Source organism: Cetorhinus maximus, chromosome 1 (genome assembly GCF_964194155.1).
Source record: "Cetorhinus maximus chromosome 1, sCetMax3.hap1.1, whole genome shotgun sequence".
Taxonomy (NCBI): Eukaryota; Metazoa; Chordata; class Chondrichthyes; order Lamniformes; family Cetorhinidae; genus Cetorhinus; species Cetorhinus maximus.
Window position 1 is genome coordinate 227866887 of NC_135879.1, and position 17531 is coordinate 227884417.

Sequence of the window (17531 nt, forward strand, 5' to 3'; positions counted from 1 at the left end):
CCAAAAACTCCTGCCATTACTGTTCCACTGTCTTTGCTCCAAGATCCTCTCTTACTCATGTACTGATCTCATCCCTTATTAAGAATGCTACCCCATCTCCTTTTCCTCCTAGCATACCCCTCCTAAATGCTGAAGACCCTTGGATATTCAGCACCCATAATTGCAATTAAATCATACAAATTTATGTTGATTTGTGCATTCAAACCACAACCATTTTACAGATGCTACATGCATCCAGATTGAGTGCCTTTGATTCTGCTTTTTTAACATTATTATCTATTCTTAGCATATTTGATTCTTGCCTATGCTTTGTCTGTCTTTTATTTTCTCTTTCCTCTTTATCTCTTGCCACCTTTTCCTTTCACCAGTTTTATTTCCTTCAAATCTGAGCTCCCTCTCAGGTTACCATCCTCCCCCCACCAATCTAGTTTAAACCCTCCCCAACAGCACTAGTGAATCTCCCAGTGAGTATGTTAGCCCGGTCAGCTAAGATGCAGCCTTGTCCATGTTGGGCAGGTCCCACATTCCCCCAGAACCAGTTCCAATGTCACATAAATCTGATGCCCTCCCTCCTACACCACTTCTCCAGCCACATGTTCAATTGCTCAGTTCTCCTATTTCTAATTCTGAGATTACTCCTTAGAGGTTCTGTTTTTTTTACTCCTTCCTTGCTTCCTGAAATCTGCTTTCAGGATCTCAACCCCTTTCCTACCTAAAGTCATTGGTACTGACATGGATCACGATCTGTGGCTGTTCACCCTCCCCCAGAAGAATGCCCTGGAGCTGCCCCATACCATCCTTTACCCTGGCACTAGGGAGGCACCATACCATCCTGGAGTTGCGTCTATGTCTGTTCCTCTAACTACCCAATCCCCTGCCACTACTGCTCTTCCCCTCTTTTTCCTCTCCCCCCCCCCCCCCCCCCCCGTACAGCTGAGCCGCCTGTGGTGCCATGAACATGGTTCTGACTGCACTCCTGAGGAACCAACACTCTCGCCAGCATCCAAAATGGATAACTGATTAATGGGCGGGACCTCAGGGGACTTCTGCACTGCCTGCCTGGTTCTCTTAGACTGCCTGGAGATCACCCATTCCTTTTCTGCCTCCATGCTCCTAGCCTGCAGTGTGGCCATCTCTCTGAACATACTATCCATGTAGTTTTCAGCTTTGTGGATGTCCCATGGTGACTCCAGCCACTGCTTGAGCTCTGAAACCCAAAGCTCAAGTTTCTGCAGCTGGCGACATTTCCTGCACATGTGGCCGTCTAGGCCATTGGTAACATCCATGACTTCCCACATGCTACAGGACAAACATTTAATGTAACCAAGCATTCTCTGATTACAGGGTGTATCTTGTGGTCTTTTCACTCTTTACATAGAGTGTAAGGAATTAAGGAATAGGAAATTGTATATCTGGATTTGCAGATGACCTCTATTTAGGAAGCGCAGCAAATTGTGTAGATGGGAGCAGGAAGTTAGAAAAAGAAATAGACTGACGAAGCGAATGGACAAAATCATGGTTGGGGAATTCAACATGGGGGTGTGTGCACTTATCCAATTTGGATCCAAGGAAGTCATAGTGCACTATTTTCTTAATGGCAAGAGTCCAGGATCTGTGGAAAATAGTATAATTTAGGTGTGTGTGTGTTTAAGTCACTAAAAGCTCATACTTTGGTGAAAAAGTAAAATAAAATGTTAATTGAATGTTGTCCATCTTCTCAGGAGGAAGCTTCAGTTGTACAGAGTCTTGGTCAGTCACCATGTGGAATGCTGCATTCAATTTTGGTCACTGAAAGATTCATTGGCCTTAGAGGGGCTGCAGTTCAGATTCGCAACAATGATGCCAGAATTTAAGAACATAAGAAATAGGAGCAAATTTAGACATATATGGCCCCTCGAGCATGCTTTGTCATTCAATGTGATCAGGGCTGATCTTTGGTCTCATTTCCACTTCCCTGCCCACTCCCCATATAATTTGATTCCCTGAGAGCAAAAATCTATCTATCTTGGCCTTAAATATATTCAGTGATGGGGGATCCACAACTCTCTGGGGTAGAGAATTCCAAAGATTTACAACCTTTTGAATAAGAAATTTCTGCTCACCTCAGTTGTAAATGATCAGCTCCTTATCCTGAGATTGTGCCAGGGGAAACAGCCTCTGTGTCTACCCTATCGAGCCCCCTCAGAATCTTGTGTGTGGAGTTAAAGTGTTAAATTGAGGTCAGGTTGCATACATATAGTTTTGTGCTTCCCACAGTTTAGAATGTTAAAGAGTGATGTGATCAAAATCTTTTAAAATGAAAAGTCATTTGATAAAATCGATGGGGAACTTATTTCTTCAGCTGGGTGAATCCTGAGCATAGGGGGCATAACCTAAAAATTCTGAACAAAAAACTTTGCACAGGAAAGACTATTAATGGTTAATGCCCTGTATATCACATCAAGAGATTATTTAACCACAATAGGCTGTGTAGTTTTGTGCGAGAGGTGGAAATACAAATTTTAGAAACCCATGGCTTAGGGTCAGAACTGTTGAGATAGGCTGTGAACAGTCTGGTTCAGTTGGACTGTGGGTGGGGAGGTGATTGGAGCTAATTGAGAGGGTATTGAGTTTGCGGTGTTAGTCAAAGACTGTGATTTTGGTTTTAATATTTAGATGGCTCAGCCACTTCTGGATGTCAGATGAGCAGTCTGACAGTGAATGGACAGTTTTTTTCCTGTCTTAATGACTTCCGTAGTACTTCGCCAGTATATAAGTTATTCACTTGTTCAGTGCATTGTGCCTAGAAATATTTTGTGGGATAGAATGATGGACAAGGAACAAGTGCTTAATTGGTGGATGCCTTGGTGAATTTCAGCACTGGTGAATTTCAGCACTGGTGAATTTCAGCACTGGTGAATTTCAGCAAGATGTACTGCAGGAATTCACCATGGCTCCTGGGACAGCACCTTCCACATCCACTACCACTAGAAGGACAAGGGCAGCAGATAGATGGGAACATCACTACCAGGGAGTTCCCCTCCAAGTCACTCACCATCCTGACTTGGAAATATATTGTCGTTCCTTCACTGTCGCTGGGTCAAAATCCAGCACTGTGGGTGTACCTACACCACATGGACTGCAGCAGTTCAAGAACGCAGCTCACCACCACCTTCTCAAGGGCAGCTAGGGGACGGGCAATAAATGCTGGCCCAGCCAGCTAAGCCCACATCCCCTGAATGAAAAAAAAAATCTTGCTATTCAATAATTATCAAACGTTTGTTTGTTTTGTTTTGTTTGTTTGGCATCCAGTTAATTAATTAGTAGATCTGCAGTCTTGGATATTTAGTTTTTTTAAAAAAGGAGCTTTTCTGTATATATTTATTGAAAGTCAATTTTATTGTTTCAGCCAAACATGACAACTGCAACCTCACCTATTCTGCTAAAATGGGATCCCAAAAGCTTGGAAATACGGACTGTGACAGTGGAACGGTTACTGGAACCATTGGTCACACAGGTAAGAGAATCAGAATTGGTTTCAGTAACTCTTTCCCTGATGTAAACTTCAAAACAACTACCACCTTCATGAAAAAAAGTTTGGCAAATCCTTATGTCTGTAACATAAACATTTGCAGTATGCATCAGGATCACATGGCTCCAGACCTCATTACAACCTTGGTCCAAATGTGGACAAAAGAGCTGAGTTCTAGGGGTAAGGTGAGGGGGGGCAGCATTTGACCAAATGTGCCATTAAGGAGCTCCAGTAAAATTGAAGTCAGTGTGAATTGGTGGGTGGGGGGTGAAGCTCTCCACTGGCTAGTGTCATATCTAGCACAAAGGAAAATGGTTGTGGTTTTTGCAGGCCAATCATCTCAGCCTAGGACATTGCTGCTAGAATTCCTCAGGGCAATAACGTAAGCCCAACCATCTTCAGCTACGTTATCAATGATCTTGCCCTCCAGCATAGGGTCAGAAATGGGGATATTTGCTGATGATTGCAGTTAGTTCAATTCACTTCCATTTGTGAGTCCTCATAATGAACCAATCTGTGCCTGCATGCAGCAAGACTTCGATGGCATTAATGTTTGAGGTACTAAATAGCAAGTAACATTTGCGCCACACCAAATGCAGGTGATCATCTCCCAACAAGAGAAAATCTGAGCTTCTCCTCTTAACATTCAATGGCATTACCACTGCTGAATCCTGAACCATTAACATCCTTGTGTCGGGGGTGTGTCACCATTGATCCGAAACTTAACAGGACTGATATCTGATATGTAAATACTGTGGCTACAATGGCAGCTCAGAGGCTGGGTATTCTGTGGTGAGTAACTTGCCTCCTGACTCCCAAGGCCTATGAACCATCTACATGGCACAAGTCAGGAGTGTGATAGAATACAAGTATAGTTCAATTGTGGAACCACATCTAATTTTGGACACTGTTGAGTGTTGCAAGCGCAGGTTGGTTGGGTGCAGTCTGTACTTTGCCTGTTGCGAACCGCCGTATAGCATACCTGGCATCACGCCAGCACTGAAATTCACATACCACATTACTCATTTGTGTGGTATGCAGGCCGTCTTTTGGACTTAACGGCAGCATGATGTTAGTGGAGAATGCCACTCGTGTTGCTACGTGCTCGTGTAGGGTAACCTGAGGTAGACTGGGGACTTTTCAGGACTGAAAGTGGTGCCTTTAGTCCCATTTGTGAGTTTGTACGATATACAACCAGCAATGATCTGACCAGGGTAGCTATTATCCTGCAGGATGGCTTTAATGCGCCCTATTTCAGCATCAGACTTGCACGGTGAACAATAGGGCTTGGGCCCTATTTGCCAGGTTGCCAATAAGGCCAATCTTTATAGTGCGTGGGACTTTAGGAATCCCAATGCCTGAGCAACAGGTGAAGTTAGCTGTTTCACACTGTTAATATGCAGTAGCAACACAAGTATATGAATTCCGGTGCGATGCCAGGTATGTAGGCCATATGTCTCAACAATTGGCGGACCATATCAAAAGCTGTTCGTAACAGGGGAAGTATGGACAGTACCCAATCAGCCTGTGCTTGCAAAACTCAAAACATAGTGTCCAACATTAAATGTGATTCTGTGATTGGACAGCACTTGCTAAACAATCGTGATTGTGCAAATAATTACACTGAAAACCAATTTAAGATCATCAGTGTGGCTCACTTACATATGCTAGAAGCTACATATATTCACACACAGCTCTGTCCTTTGCAGACAGAAGGAGCATGTTCACAAGTTGTGCCTTTTTCAACTAAACAAAGCTTGGGGACAGCCATTCCCAGGTTCATTCCCCATGACCAGTTGGAGTTGACCTGCCTGATTTTGAATTTGAACAAAAGCTTGGCAGTTAACGGTGCCCTAGTGCATTCTCCATGGCAATGCCTCCACCAGGGTCCACTTGCCAGCCAACCATCACTCTTCTCATGCGCATAAATTGTTGTTACCTTTACTATTAGTATCCTTGCAAGCTGTCCTAATGATTGCAAGATGAAAATCTTTTACAGATGTCTTTATTCAAACAATTCTTGAGTTAGTTATAATTCAGGTTGGGTTGGGTCAATTTTTGTCAAAGATTCTGTTGATTGTGTTTTAGAGCTAATGGGATAAAACCATCTTATCAAATATTACACTGTGGTAGCTTTGTGATGGTTTGCAAAACCATCTTATCAATGTTTTATCCTATGACTTTAGGAATGAAACTATCTTATCAGGGGTTATCCTTATCGTTTTAACATGAACTAAGCTTTTTAACTCAGTGGAGCCTTTTTGAACCTTTTGGGGAAAATGAACTCTTGTTTAATTGTTTTAAGCCCCCACTCCTAGGAAAATAACTCTTATCTTGTTATGCCTTCATTATGGCCAGATTCCTTCACATAACCTTCCCAAATCTTTGTTGGCTCTTGATTAATCCACACTTTTCTAAATGACTAAATGAATCAGGACAGGATTAATGTGCCCACTGCTGCGATTAGGTGAACTGACATGCAATCGCTTGGTCTATCTTTCTTTGTTTTTAATCAACAATACAACATTAGTAGTCCTTCAGTTTTCCGGCACAGCATCTGTTGCCATGGAAGATTAGAAAATAATGATCAGAACTTCTGCTATTTCCTCCCTTGCTCCTCTAGATAGCCAGAAGTTATCTACTTTCAAAGATGCTAAGCCCTTAACATTTCAATCTCACTCCATTTATCCAATCCATTATTTCATACTCCTCCTCAACTATGTCTGCATCTTCTCCCTCTGTGGGAAGATAGCGGAGATGATGGCATAGTGGTATTGTTGCTGGACTAATAATCTGGGTTCGAATCCTGCCACGGCAGATGGCGGAATTTTGAATTCAATAAAAAAACCTGGAATTAAAAGTCTAATGACCACGAATCAACCATTGTTCATTGTCACTTATGCGCTTTAGGGAAGGAAATATGCTGTCATGTGACTACATATGACTCCAGACCCACAGCAATGTGGTTGACTCTAAAATGGCCTAGCAAGCCACTCCGTTGTATCAAACCGCTTCAAAGTCTCACAAAAGGAATGAAACTGAATGGACCACTCTGCATTGACCTAGGCACCAGAGACAACAACGGCAAGCTCAACCCTGTCGAAGTCCTAGTGCCAAAATTGGGAGAGCTGTCTTATAGACTAGTTAAGCAACAGCTTGACATAGTCATCCTCACGGAATCATATCTTACAGATGATGTCTCAGACACCACCATCACCATCCCTGGCTATGTCCTGTCCCATCGGCAGGGGAGACTGAGCACAGGTGGTGGCACAGTGGAATATGTCGAGATGGCCTTGCCCTGGGAGTCCTTAACATCTACTCTGGACCCCATGAGGTCTCAGGGCATCGGGTCAAACATGGAATCTTTCTGCTGATTACCACGTACTGCTCTCCCTCAGTTGATGAATCAGTGTTCCTCTATGTCAGGAAGCACTGAGGGTGGCAAATGCACAGAATGTACTCTGGGTGGGGGACTTCAATGCCCGTCACCAAGAATGGCTCGGTAGCACCACTACTGACTGAGCTTGGCCAAGTCCTAAATGACATAGCTGCTAGACTGGGCCTGCGGCAGGTGGTGAGGGGAAAAAACACACTTGACCTCGTCCTCACCTACCTGCCTCAGATGCATCTGTCCGTGACCGTATTGGGTGGAGTGACCACTGCACGGTCCTTGTGGAGACATTGAGGATACCCTCCACTGTGTTGTGTTGCACTATCACCGTGCTAAATTATAAAGATTTCAAACAGATCTAGCAACTCAAGACTGGATGAGGTGCTGTGGGCCATCAGCAGAATTATACTTGAGCGCAATCTGTAACCTCATGGCCTGGCGTATCCCCCACTCTACCCTTAGCATCAAGCCAGGGGATCAACCCTGGTACAATGAAGAGTGCAGGAGGGCATGCCAGGAGCAGCACTGACATGCCTAAAAATGAGATGACAACCTGGTGAAGCTATAACACGGGACTACTTGCATGCCAAACAGCAAGTGATAGACAGAGCTAAACAGTCCCCCAACCAATAGATCAGATCTAAACTCTGCAGCCCTGCCACATCCAGTCGTGAATGGTGGTGGGCAATTAAACAACTGATTGGAGGAGGTGGCTCCACAAATATCCCCAACCTCAATGATGGGGGAGCCCAGCACATCAGTGCAAAATATAAGGCTGAAGCATTTGCTATAATCTTCAGCCAGAAGTGCCGAGTGGATGATCCATCTCAGCCTCCTCCGGAGGTCCTCTGCATCATAGATGCCAGTCTTCAGCCAATTCAATTCACTCCATGTGATATCAAGAAACGGCAGAAGGCACTGGATAGATCAAAGCCTATGGGCCCTGACACTATTCTGGCAATAGCATTGAAGACTTGTGCTCCAGAACTTGCCACACGCCTAGCCAAGCTGTTCCAGTACAGTTGCAACACTGGCATTACCTAGCTATTTGGAAAATTGCCCAGATATATCCTGTACACAAAAAGCAGGACTCCTCAGAAGAGTCATACGGACTCAAAACATTAACTCTGTTTCTCTCTCCACAGATGCTGTCAGACCTGCTGAGTTTCTCCCAATATTTTCTGTTTATATCTTCACATCTTCCCCCTCTTCCACACCGAGATTCCCTTTTTGGTCTTGAATTGGGCCTACTCTTCCCTTGGCTTTTCCTCTTCCATTTCATGTATTGTTATGACCCAGCAGTTTGATAAAACTAAAGTATTTAAAAATCCCAGAGGGAAACTTAAACAACTGTCATAACCTATATTTTTAACTGGTTTGTTTGAGTTGCAATTCTAAATTCATAAATCAGACCCCCAGTTCTCACTGAATGAAACATTTTATTAATTTACATAAGTTAAATATATACACATGGCTACAAATTACTACTATCATAACTTTTAACAAATTCCCAAACTAATCTCCATTTAAGGCAGCGGCACCCAAAGACTTAACCAGACACCAGGCAAAGCATTTTCACTTTACAAATTCAAAATGAGGTTCCCCTCCCTTTGGTTCCTATGGAGACGGTTTTAGGTTTACAGCTACTTTGATCTTACACTGCCTCTGCTCTGCACATACAAAACTGTCTATTGTATCCAGCACAGCTCATTGAATGTAAATTCTCATTGTATCACTAGCCCCTTTGAACTCCACCTCTTCTAACAATAAAAACCCCTTTCATAGTACTAATTTTATTAGCAATATAAACATATTGCTTGGTCTCCGCTAGCTAGGTGTTAGATTTCACCCCACTTCTTGAATACTCTATTCAAAAAAAATGCAAATGCACTCTACCTTGTTTACATCTCAAAACTAGTACACATCAAAGCACCCAGACTAGCTGGTTTTAATCCAATTAAGACACACCCACAGACTAACCCTCTTTTAAAAAGATAATGTTCAATAATATTATATACATTAATAGCTTCATGATACTATCCATAAAATAGTTTTGGGTTTTCCTTGATTTTTACCTGTCAATATCTTTTCATGCCCCTTTGTTTTCCTAATTTACTTTTTAATTTCACCCTACACTTTCTGTATTCTTGGTGCTATTGAACTCTCTTAATCTGACAATTTATATATCCTTCATTGCACCCTCAATTTATTTCTAAATTGGGGCCAAAAATTGAGTAGCCCAACATCTACCTCTAATACCTTTAAAATGCTCCTTCAGGTGGCCAAACCAATCATGGTAACAGATTCAAAAACAAAAATAGCTGGAAAAACTCAGCAAGTCTGACAGCATATGCAGAGAGGAATACCATTTACGTTTCGAGTCCGTATGACCCTTCATCGGAACTTTTTTCCCCCTTAGTTCTGATGAAGAGTCATACAGACTCGAAACGTTAACTATATTCCTCACTGCAGATGCTGTCAGACCTGCTGAGCTTTTCCAGCTATTTTTGTTTTTGTTTCAGATTTCCAGCATCCACAGTATTTTGCTTTTATGGTAACATTCAATATGCGGATCATTTTTCAAGATTTAGTTAACTACTGTGAATGGATTTGTCTTAAATATACATATTTATAATTGTGTATATTTATAATTGTATGGGTACACTTATTTATATAATTCAGGGTGTTTTAGAAGATGCCTTGTAGTTTTAGGAATTAAAGTTTAACTCTAGAAAATGGGATAAATGTAATTAAGCAAGCTTGGAGCCTATTACACCGAAAAGGTTCAGGCTGTGTTGACTTAGGTTAACAGCAAGAAAGGGAAGATACTGAAGCAGCAGGTGGGCTTGCTTAGCTAAAGAACTGGAGTCGTGATCTCTGTAATAAATTGGTTTACTGAATGCTTTTGAACTCGGAAAGGTTGTAAAACTCATTTACTTCAGATTAAAGAAGAAATTGTAAATGAGGGAAAATTAATCGAAAGATTGGTTTGAGGTCAACTCAGAGCAGGCTATGTTGCCTTGGAGATGAGTGGAACTTAGGAAGGCTCTCTGGTTTCAATTTACCTGGGTGCTTGCTAGGTTAGTTGCAATTTAGACCTTGTGCAGTTTGCAGTACTCTGAGAAGATAGCCAAAGTAAATGGCAGTTAGATAGACCTGCACTGTAAGCAGAATTAAAAAAAAACTAACTTCAATCTTGACTTGTGGCATGCAGGTAAGGCTTAATCTTCGTTTGAATGTTGAGGGAACAGAAACTTGAAGATTGCCTGGTTTGAAACTACTGCAAGATTCTGCAGTGAGTTCCTCACATCTTGTAAATAAAGCAACAAGCAGATTAGCTTGGAAGTATTGGAAAAGTACCCAGAAGAAGGGACTGAGACATCCACAGTCAATAGTTGGTAAATGAACGTTTTTCCTCTGAGACTAGCTGGAGCTGTGAAAAATTCATCTGTTGGGTGGGCCCTACAGAAGTAAATTATTTTAAGAATGATGGCCTGAATTTTACCTTTGGCGGGTGCGTGTGATTGGCAGGCCCAGGAGCAGTCGGGAAATGGGCCCCCAACTGTGATCGGCCCCCTAACCACGATTTCACGCTGGCTGAAAATGTCAGTGCTGCTGGGGTGTGGGGACAGGAAGAAAGCAGGCAAGGGTGTTTCTGAGGGCGCAGGTGAGCGCTGCCAGAAAACTCCCTGAAGGCAGGGAGCTGCAGACCTGAAAATCATCAAATAAAAGTTTAAAAAGCTGCAAAAAAAATTCCATGCATCACAATCAGGCACCTGAAAATATAGCTGATAATAGTGCTGTCCAGATTTTTATTTTACTTCATAACGGAAATTTTATCACCTCCTTGGATGAGGTTTGATAAAATGTAAAGGCCGATTTGCCCATCCACCAACGTAAGGTTGGACGGGCCACAATAAATCGGAGACGATTGCGCCGTTAATGGGCTTAATTGTCGCCTTCATTGTCGGCGGGCACACTTCTGACTTTGGCGGGTGCCTGCCAAGCGAAAGATTGCGCGGGTTTTCTCGCGATTTTATGCCTGATCGTGTTGGGCGTGCGCCTGCCTGCGGGATGTAAAATTCAGCCTGATGAGAATTCTTGTGGAAGTAAGAAGTAAACCTGAATGCGTTACATATAGTTATAAACCACATTGTTAATTAATAGTGCTTGTTTTCCTTAGAATAATGTTTTTTTTGTTTTCAAAAAAAGAAATCGTGTAATGTTGTTCTATTGGTTAATGCGAGGTATTCAGATTTCTTTTTAAATGTTAACAGTCCCTAGCCGGATCATAAGACAAGAAATAGTTGACGTGAATGGCCTGTTGTCCTGTACATTATATGTAATAGAATGTAAGTCTCCCATCGTAATTTTCATAATTGACAGACCCCAACCTCACATGGTAAAATATAATCATGGGCTGTATTGGCACCTAAGTGTTAAATGAGGGCAGAATCTGACTTGGCTGCAATGCCTCCATCTACTATTTGTTATATATTCAAGGTTGTGGTTGTATTCCTGTTTTCAGTACAATTTCAATATGTTTAAAGCAGGTAAGGTTCAAAACTAATTGAGTAATCTAAATTCTGCACGGGAGTGCTGGTTCTGGCTGCAGTTGAGTGTTTCAGTTGGAGTTTGGTGACTGAGGGAATTTAAGGGTTAAATTCTATCAAGTCTAGTCTCCCTTTAATTTTGCAATTAATTAACAGTTAGTTAGAGTTGGAAGAAGGCGAGTTTTAGTCCAGCTTAAAACAGGGCTCTCACAGGCTCCGCTTGCAGCTGCAACTAGTTAATTAGATAACTGGCTTAATCAGGTTTTCAGAGGCAAGGTTCAGAGAGTATAAAAGTAGGCAATCTTATAGTGCTGGCTTTGTCTGCATTGGAGTGCTGTTTTTGGCTGCAGTCAAGTGCTTCAGTTAGAGTTTGGTGACTGAGGGAGTTCAGTGAGAAGGGTGGAGGTGCTCCTTTCTTTTTCTACCTTTCCTCAAAAGAAGAGCAGTAGCCTTGGTAAATATGAACTGGTGAGTAAATTAGAAAAGTGTAATATTTTTAAACACGCAGCTATACTTGGATTTAACTGAAGCGCCAGGAATAGGAGAAATTTAAGGCCAATACAAGAAAGTAATATAAATAATCTAGAGTAGAATAAAGTTAACGTTAGGAAAGTAGAAGTAAGACATGGCAGGGTAGCTCAGTCGAGTGGAATGCGTGACCTGTAATATGTGTGAAGTCATGTATGCTACTGTTGACCTAGCTGACCACATGTGCAGGAAGTGCTGTCAGCTGCAGGAATGTGAGCTCCAGGTTTCACAGCTCAAGTGGTGGCTGGAGTAACTGTGCTGCATGTGCGAGGCTGAGAGCTATGTGGATAGCACATTCAGAGAGGTGGTTACACTGCAGCTTAAGGGCCTGGAGACAGAGGGAATGGGTTGTTATTCACAATAAGAGGTTGTGGTGGAAGAATTAATCCAGGCTGGCCTTTTTGGTTCAAGCTAGCTTATTCTCAAGACGCGACTCAGTGCTACTGACTTCCAAGCAGCTTCCACACAGTGTTCCAGCTGTATCTTTTTATTCTATTTAGATGAGATAATCAATGCCCATCACCCGTTTAGCTAGCAGTTGTCTTTAACAAGGTAATTGACAGATTGCCCTCATTTAAAAACTAAAACTTTGAAAATAAAACTTCATCATGTATGTTTTGTTTTACTCACTCACTCACTCACTCACTCACTCACTCACTCACTCACTCACTCACTCACTCACTCACTCACTCACTCACTCACTCACTCACTCACTCACTCACTCACTCACTCACTCACTCACACAATTCTAAAACAAAAAAATTGCATCAATATAAAATAAGACACCCCTCCTTCCAATACATTTAATAATTTCTTAGAGCAGGCACTTCTTTTCGTAAAACAGCCTGCTAGTTGGTGACTTGTCAACCCATTTTATCTTAGAGATCTCTTTTCTCTAACATTTCTTTTATGCTGGCTATGTCTGTTTGTAGCCTTTTTTCAGTGACAATTTTTGTGGAATGAACGTTGTCTCAAAGAGACCGGCTATCAGTATAACATTCTATGGGCAAAATTTTCCCACATTGTCCCATATCCAATATACTGACAGAAATATTACATAAGTAAACCTCCATATCTAATGCTTCTACCAAGGCTAGCATTTCAGCAACTAAGGTGCTTTTCACTACCCTTTTTATTTTCTTGGCCTCTCAAGCCAGTAGGCAACATTTATCATTTCCCACCAAGAATATGATAAACCCTGCTGTGCTAGAGTACCCATCTGGAAGATTGGCATGTGAAGCATTGCTAAAAATGACCAACCTCATATCTTCTGGATCACCCAAGGCTGGAAACTTGAGCACACATCTTTCAGAATTTAATTTTTTTTTTAAGTGTTTGACTTGCTCTCAGAACTTGCTCAACTGTAGCATGTTTCATCGTGGTACTCGGCTCCAACACATTATAACTAGCGTCAGGCCTAGTCTGAGTGCACAACCAGACTAACTGCCCAATCCAGATTCCCAACTGTTCCATTTTTCCCTTGGTAGCAGGATCCCCTTTTTGTGAGGATCTACCACGAATTATTGGGATATGATTAACATTTTCTGGATGGGATTGTTGATTCAATGTCACTCCTAACTTGCTCTGCTTAATGTCCTAAGCCTATGTATTTAAAGGCCCCTGAAGCCTGACTCCTGACCTTGAATTCCTTCTTTATCTTGATTACCCATTGTTCAAATTCTACAGAGCCTCCCCACTGGAAATCATCAACATGCATGATATAGATTCCAAATAGTTTCTACTTATGTTACCATTAGAACATCGCAGAGTCTGCCTTTAACTGAATGCAACCTGTTGTCAACAGGACAGACCTCACAGAAAAATACCAAACTCTTGACACATCATTCAATCCATAAGCACACATGTTCAATTTCCATAGCTTTCCTTCTACATCCCTGACTTCTTTGGGCGGTTTCAAAAAATTTCCCTTTGGAACTTCTCCCCCTGTAAAGATGCAGACTTTATATCAATTGATTGTACTCCCAGGAATAGGTTGCCAAAATACCAACAAAAAAATCTTCAAACTCACTTTCCCTGCAGTTGGTGAGTCCAATCTGACATCCTGATCTCCTAGTCTCTCTTCAAAGCCCCGGGCTACTAATCCTGCTTTGGCCTTCTATGTGCTGTCTGGGAGTACCTTTTCTGTACAGATTTATCTGAGAGATAAAGCTGGCTGTCCTCTGTCAGGTATTTCAGAATATACCCAAAATTCCTTTCAACTTTCTAACTCCTTCTGTTTGGCTTCCTTTATCAGCTTACTTTTCCAATTTATTAACAAATACTAGAATCTCTCAGTCGTAAGGACTTCTACTCCTATTGAGATTCCTAGCTTGCTCTGTAGTCCTCATTCTTGTTAAGCTATGGCCTCTACTCGCATTCCTCTCCCTTTCTGGACTACTACTATATGATCTTTCTCCTGTGCGAGCAGATCCCCGTTCATAAGTCCGTGATTTTTTTTCTAGGGTCACAACCACTTTCTGGTCCACTGTCAGAACTCTCACCTGCATTTTCTGGGTTTCCACATCTTTTCTTCAGTTTGCCAGTCAATAGGTCTTGTTTCCTGTCCTTCATCCTGCACATTTAGCCAATGTTTGTATTTAGCAATGGCCTTTCCTGCTCTCCCTATGATGATGGCATCCCTCCACACACTGGTCCCTTCTGGCATGTATGTTACCTTCGTTCCTACTTTGGGTAGTTGCCCTTTTGAATGAATAGCGTTATCCTGTACCTCAGTGTTACTTTGTTTATAGTCAATCAACCCCGTATGTGCCGTCATCTGCTCCTCATAACTACGTGCGCATGTGTATTTGAAGTGCATGGTGCCTCCTCCCGTTCTATGCCCTGTTCAGAACCTGTAAAGGTATAATCAGTATCAATTAACCGCGAAGAATGTACCCAAACAGTTTGATTGCTGTGTTGCACAATTACTATTTTCCCATCTCTCCCTATTATATTGCCAGGTCCTTTCCACTCTTTCTGGCCTTACCTTTCATAATATACCATGTCTCCTTGTCTAAACTGCATTTCCGATGGCCTTACACAGTGCTGTAGGGCCTGCCAAATTTTCTCTGAAACCTCAGCTTTAATGAAAGCTTGTCTGCCTGCATGCAAAGTGTTCAGATGAGTAGAAAAGGTGGAGCTAATGCTAGTCCCTTCTAGAGCAGGGGGAGCATCTGACGACTCTGAAGGTAACTTCAAATTTCTTCCGCACACCAACTGGTAGGGACTGTACTCCTCCCACTCTTTCCTTCTTCCCCCCCCACCCCACCCAAACCATTTGCAGAGAGTTCTGTGCATGCACTGCCAATGCTAGCACCATTTGCAATTTACAATCTGGTTGACCAGCTAATATTTTATGTAGCATGTCATCTATTACCGCATGATTTCTTTCACAAAGACCATTACTAAATGGGCTTTCAGCTGCAGTGTGCATAACTATGATGCTTAAATTTTTGCACAAATCTCTAAATTCCTCATTGGTGAATTCCCCACTATTATGTGTGAGGAACTTCGTTGGCATTCCTAATCTTGTTCCTACCCATTTCTCCATGACTTTATTGACAATGGCCCTTTTGTTTTTACTACGTATCACAGTGTTTAGGTTAAATCTGGTTGCCATATCTATGAAGTGTAGTAAAAAAAAATACTCCTATCCTTGTCGCAAACTTTCAAGTTGCCATTGCCGCTGCATCGTTAAACTCCCTGGCTAGTGGCAAGCTCACAACAGGACGCGGCGGTGTCTTGTGATATTTAAGGCACATTTCACACTGAGCAGTGATTTGTTCAATTAGATTGTCATATCCTTTATCGACCACTCCCGCATCTCTAAGTAGAGCCTTCGGTTTCTGTGGCATTGGATGTACAAACTGTCTATGTAATTCCCAAATGATCATCTTTTTGTCCACCAAATTCTTGTTCTCAGCAGTTAACAAAATTTCATGAACTTTTTGATAAATCTCTGGCTTCCTTAGTGGCAAGCAGTAATGGCCTGACCAAATAAAATGTAGATCCACATTTTTTACGAACTTGACTGCTCTATCATTCTTCATATCTAGTGTCATCTGAGCCGCCTTCATCGCAGATCGACTCAATAGCGGTATCTTGCTAGAAACCACATCAGTACTGATAAATAGATTAATCCCTGCTATCTTACAAGGGAGGACCACCTGTTTGGAGGATATTAATGTATTGTCATCTCCGAACTTGAAGCAGGTAGAGCTTTAATATTGCTTGACCTTCCGCCGGTCTGCCTCATCCCGAGACGCCAGATAGCAGTCAAGTCAGTCCGTGCTACACACTAGAAGTGCAACCACTGTCCAGAACTGCACAGTTGAAGGAATCAATCATCAAGATACTCATCACCGGATTCAAACTCTGTGATCAATACAATTCCATCCTGGCAGTCACCATCATCATTTTCAGTTTCAGATGAATCCTTTTCGTGGGTCACTTCAAATATGCAATTCCTTCGCTGTGGGCAGTTTATTGCATAATGATACTGGGAATCACACCGGAAACACTGATTAACCATTTCTCGTGCATTCTTTTGGGTTTAAATGCCTATGGTCACCGGCCCGGACACACTTTTTGTCCCGACGCTCCAATTGCCTAGGGTTACAACCATGTTCAGACCTCTTGTCATTAACCCCATCTTTGTATTGGAATATTCGTCTAATGTTTGGTTGACCTTGAAATTCGGCCACCATTGAATCCTCTATCCTTTGTTTTACAGCATAGTTGTTCGCGTTTCCTAAGAAAGTGGCAGGGAACAACCTTTTCCCCAGAAATTTTTTTAGGGCAGCAGCCACTTGATCTAAGAGAGATACTTTTCTCTCTGAACTGAACCCATGTTAGTACTAAAAGACTATTAACATGGGAAATACAAGCAAAATCCAGTAATTTTAATGCCAATACTGATTCTGGAATTTTGAGTTCAAATCTCTGTAGTCTCCTGTACCTGTTATCAAAATCTGATATATTCTTCCATGCACGATCATCTGATTTCCTAAACCTATCAAAGATTGCCCAAGCTTCATATGCTTCCAATAACTCATTCTTTTTGTGAAACTTATCCAAAAATTGTAGCAGAAGGTTTAACCCCTCTTCATGATCCAAATCATCCCCTTTCCACTCTGGAAATACCTTACTCCTTGCTGGTAATGATAACGCCAAAGCCATACCTTGCTTCTGGGGTATAGAAGTAACCTGGATCTACATTTCAACTTCAGCCTTCCATTGCTGATAAGGTTCAGAGGCAGAAAAAATTGGTGGATAATCAAAACTTACGATTTTGCACCATCCTTCTGCCATTCCATAACTTAAATTGTCAGCAATAGTGCACTTCCTTTCCCTCAGAGGATTGAGGCAGAAATCTTCATATACAGCAATCAATCAGCAAAGCTTAAAGTTCATCCTCAATAAGAGGTTGTGGTGGAAGAATTATCCAGACTGGTCTTTTTGGTTCAAGCTGGTTTATTTTCAAGACAACCCCTCAGTGCTACTGACTTCCACACAAAATATTCCAGCTGCATCTTTTTATTCTATT

At 42.0% G+C, this 17531-nt stretch overlaps 1 protein-coding gene across 1 annotated transcript in view; it reads left to right on the plus strand.

The window, feature by feature from the left end:
- ctnna2 (catenin (cadherin-associated protein), alpha 2) overlaps nucleotides 1-17531 on the plus strand; it is a 1502658-nt gene that overhangs the window by 55525 nt on the left and 1429602 nt on the right. The window contains exon 2 of the mRNA XM_078554361.1: nucleotides 3389-3496. Coding sequence (XP_078410487.1) covers nucleotides 3395-3496 — 102 coding nt within the window. The 5' untranslated portion in view covers nucleotides 3389-3394. The remainder of the gene's footprint in view (nucleotides 1-3388; nucleotides 3497-17531) is intronic.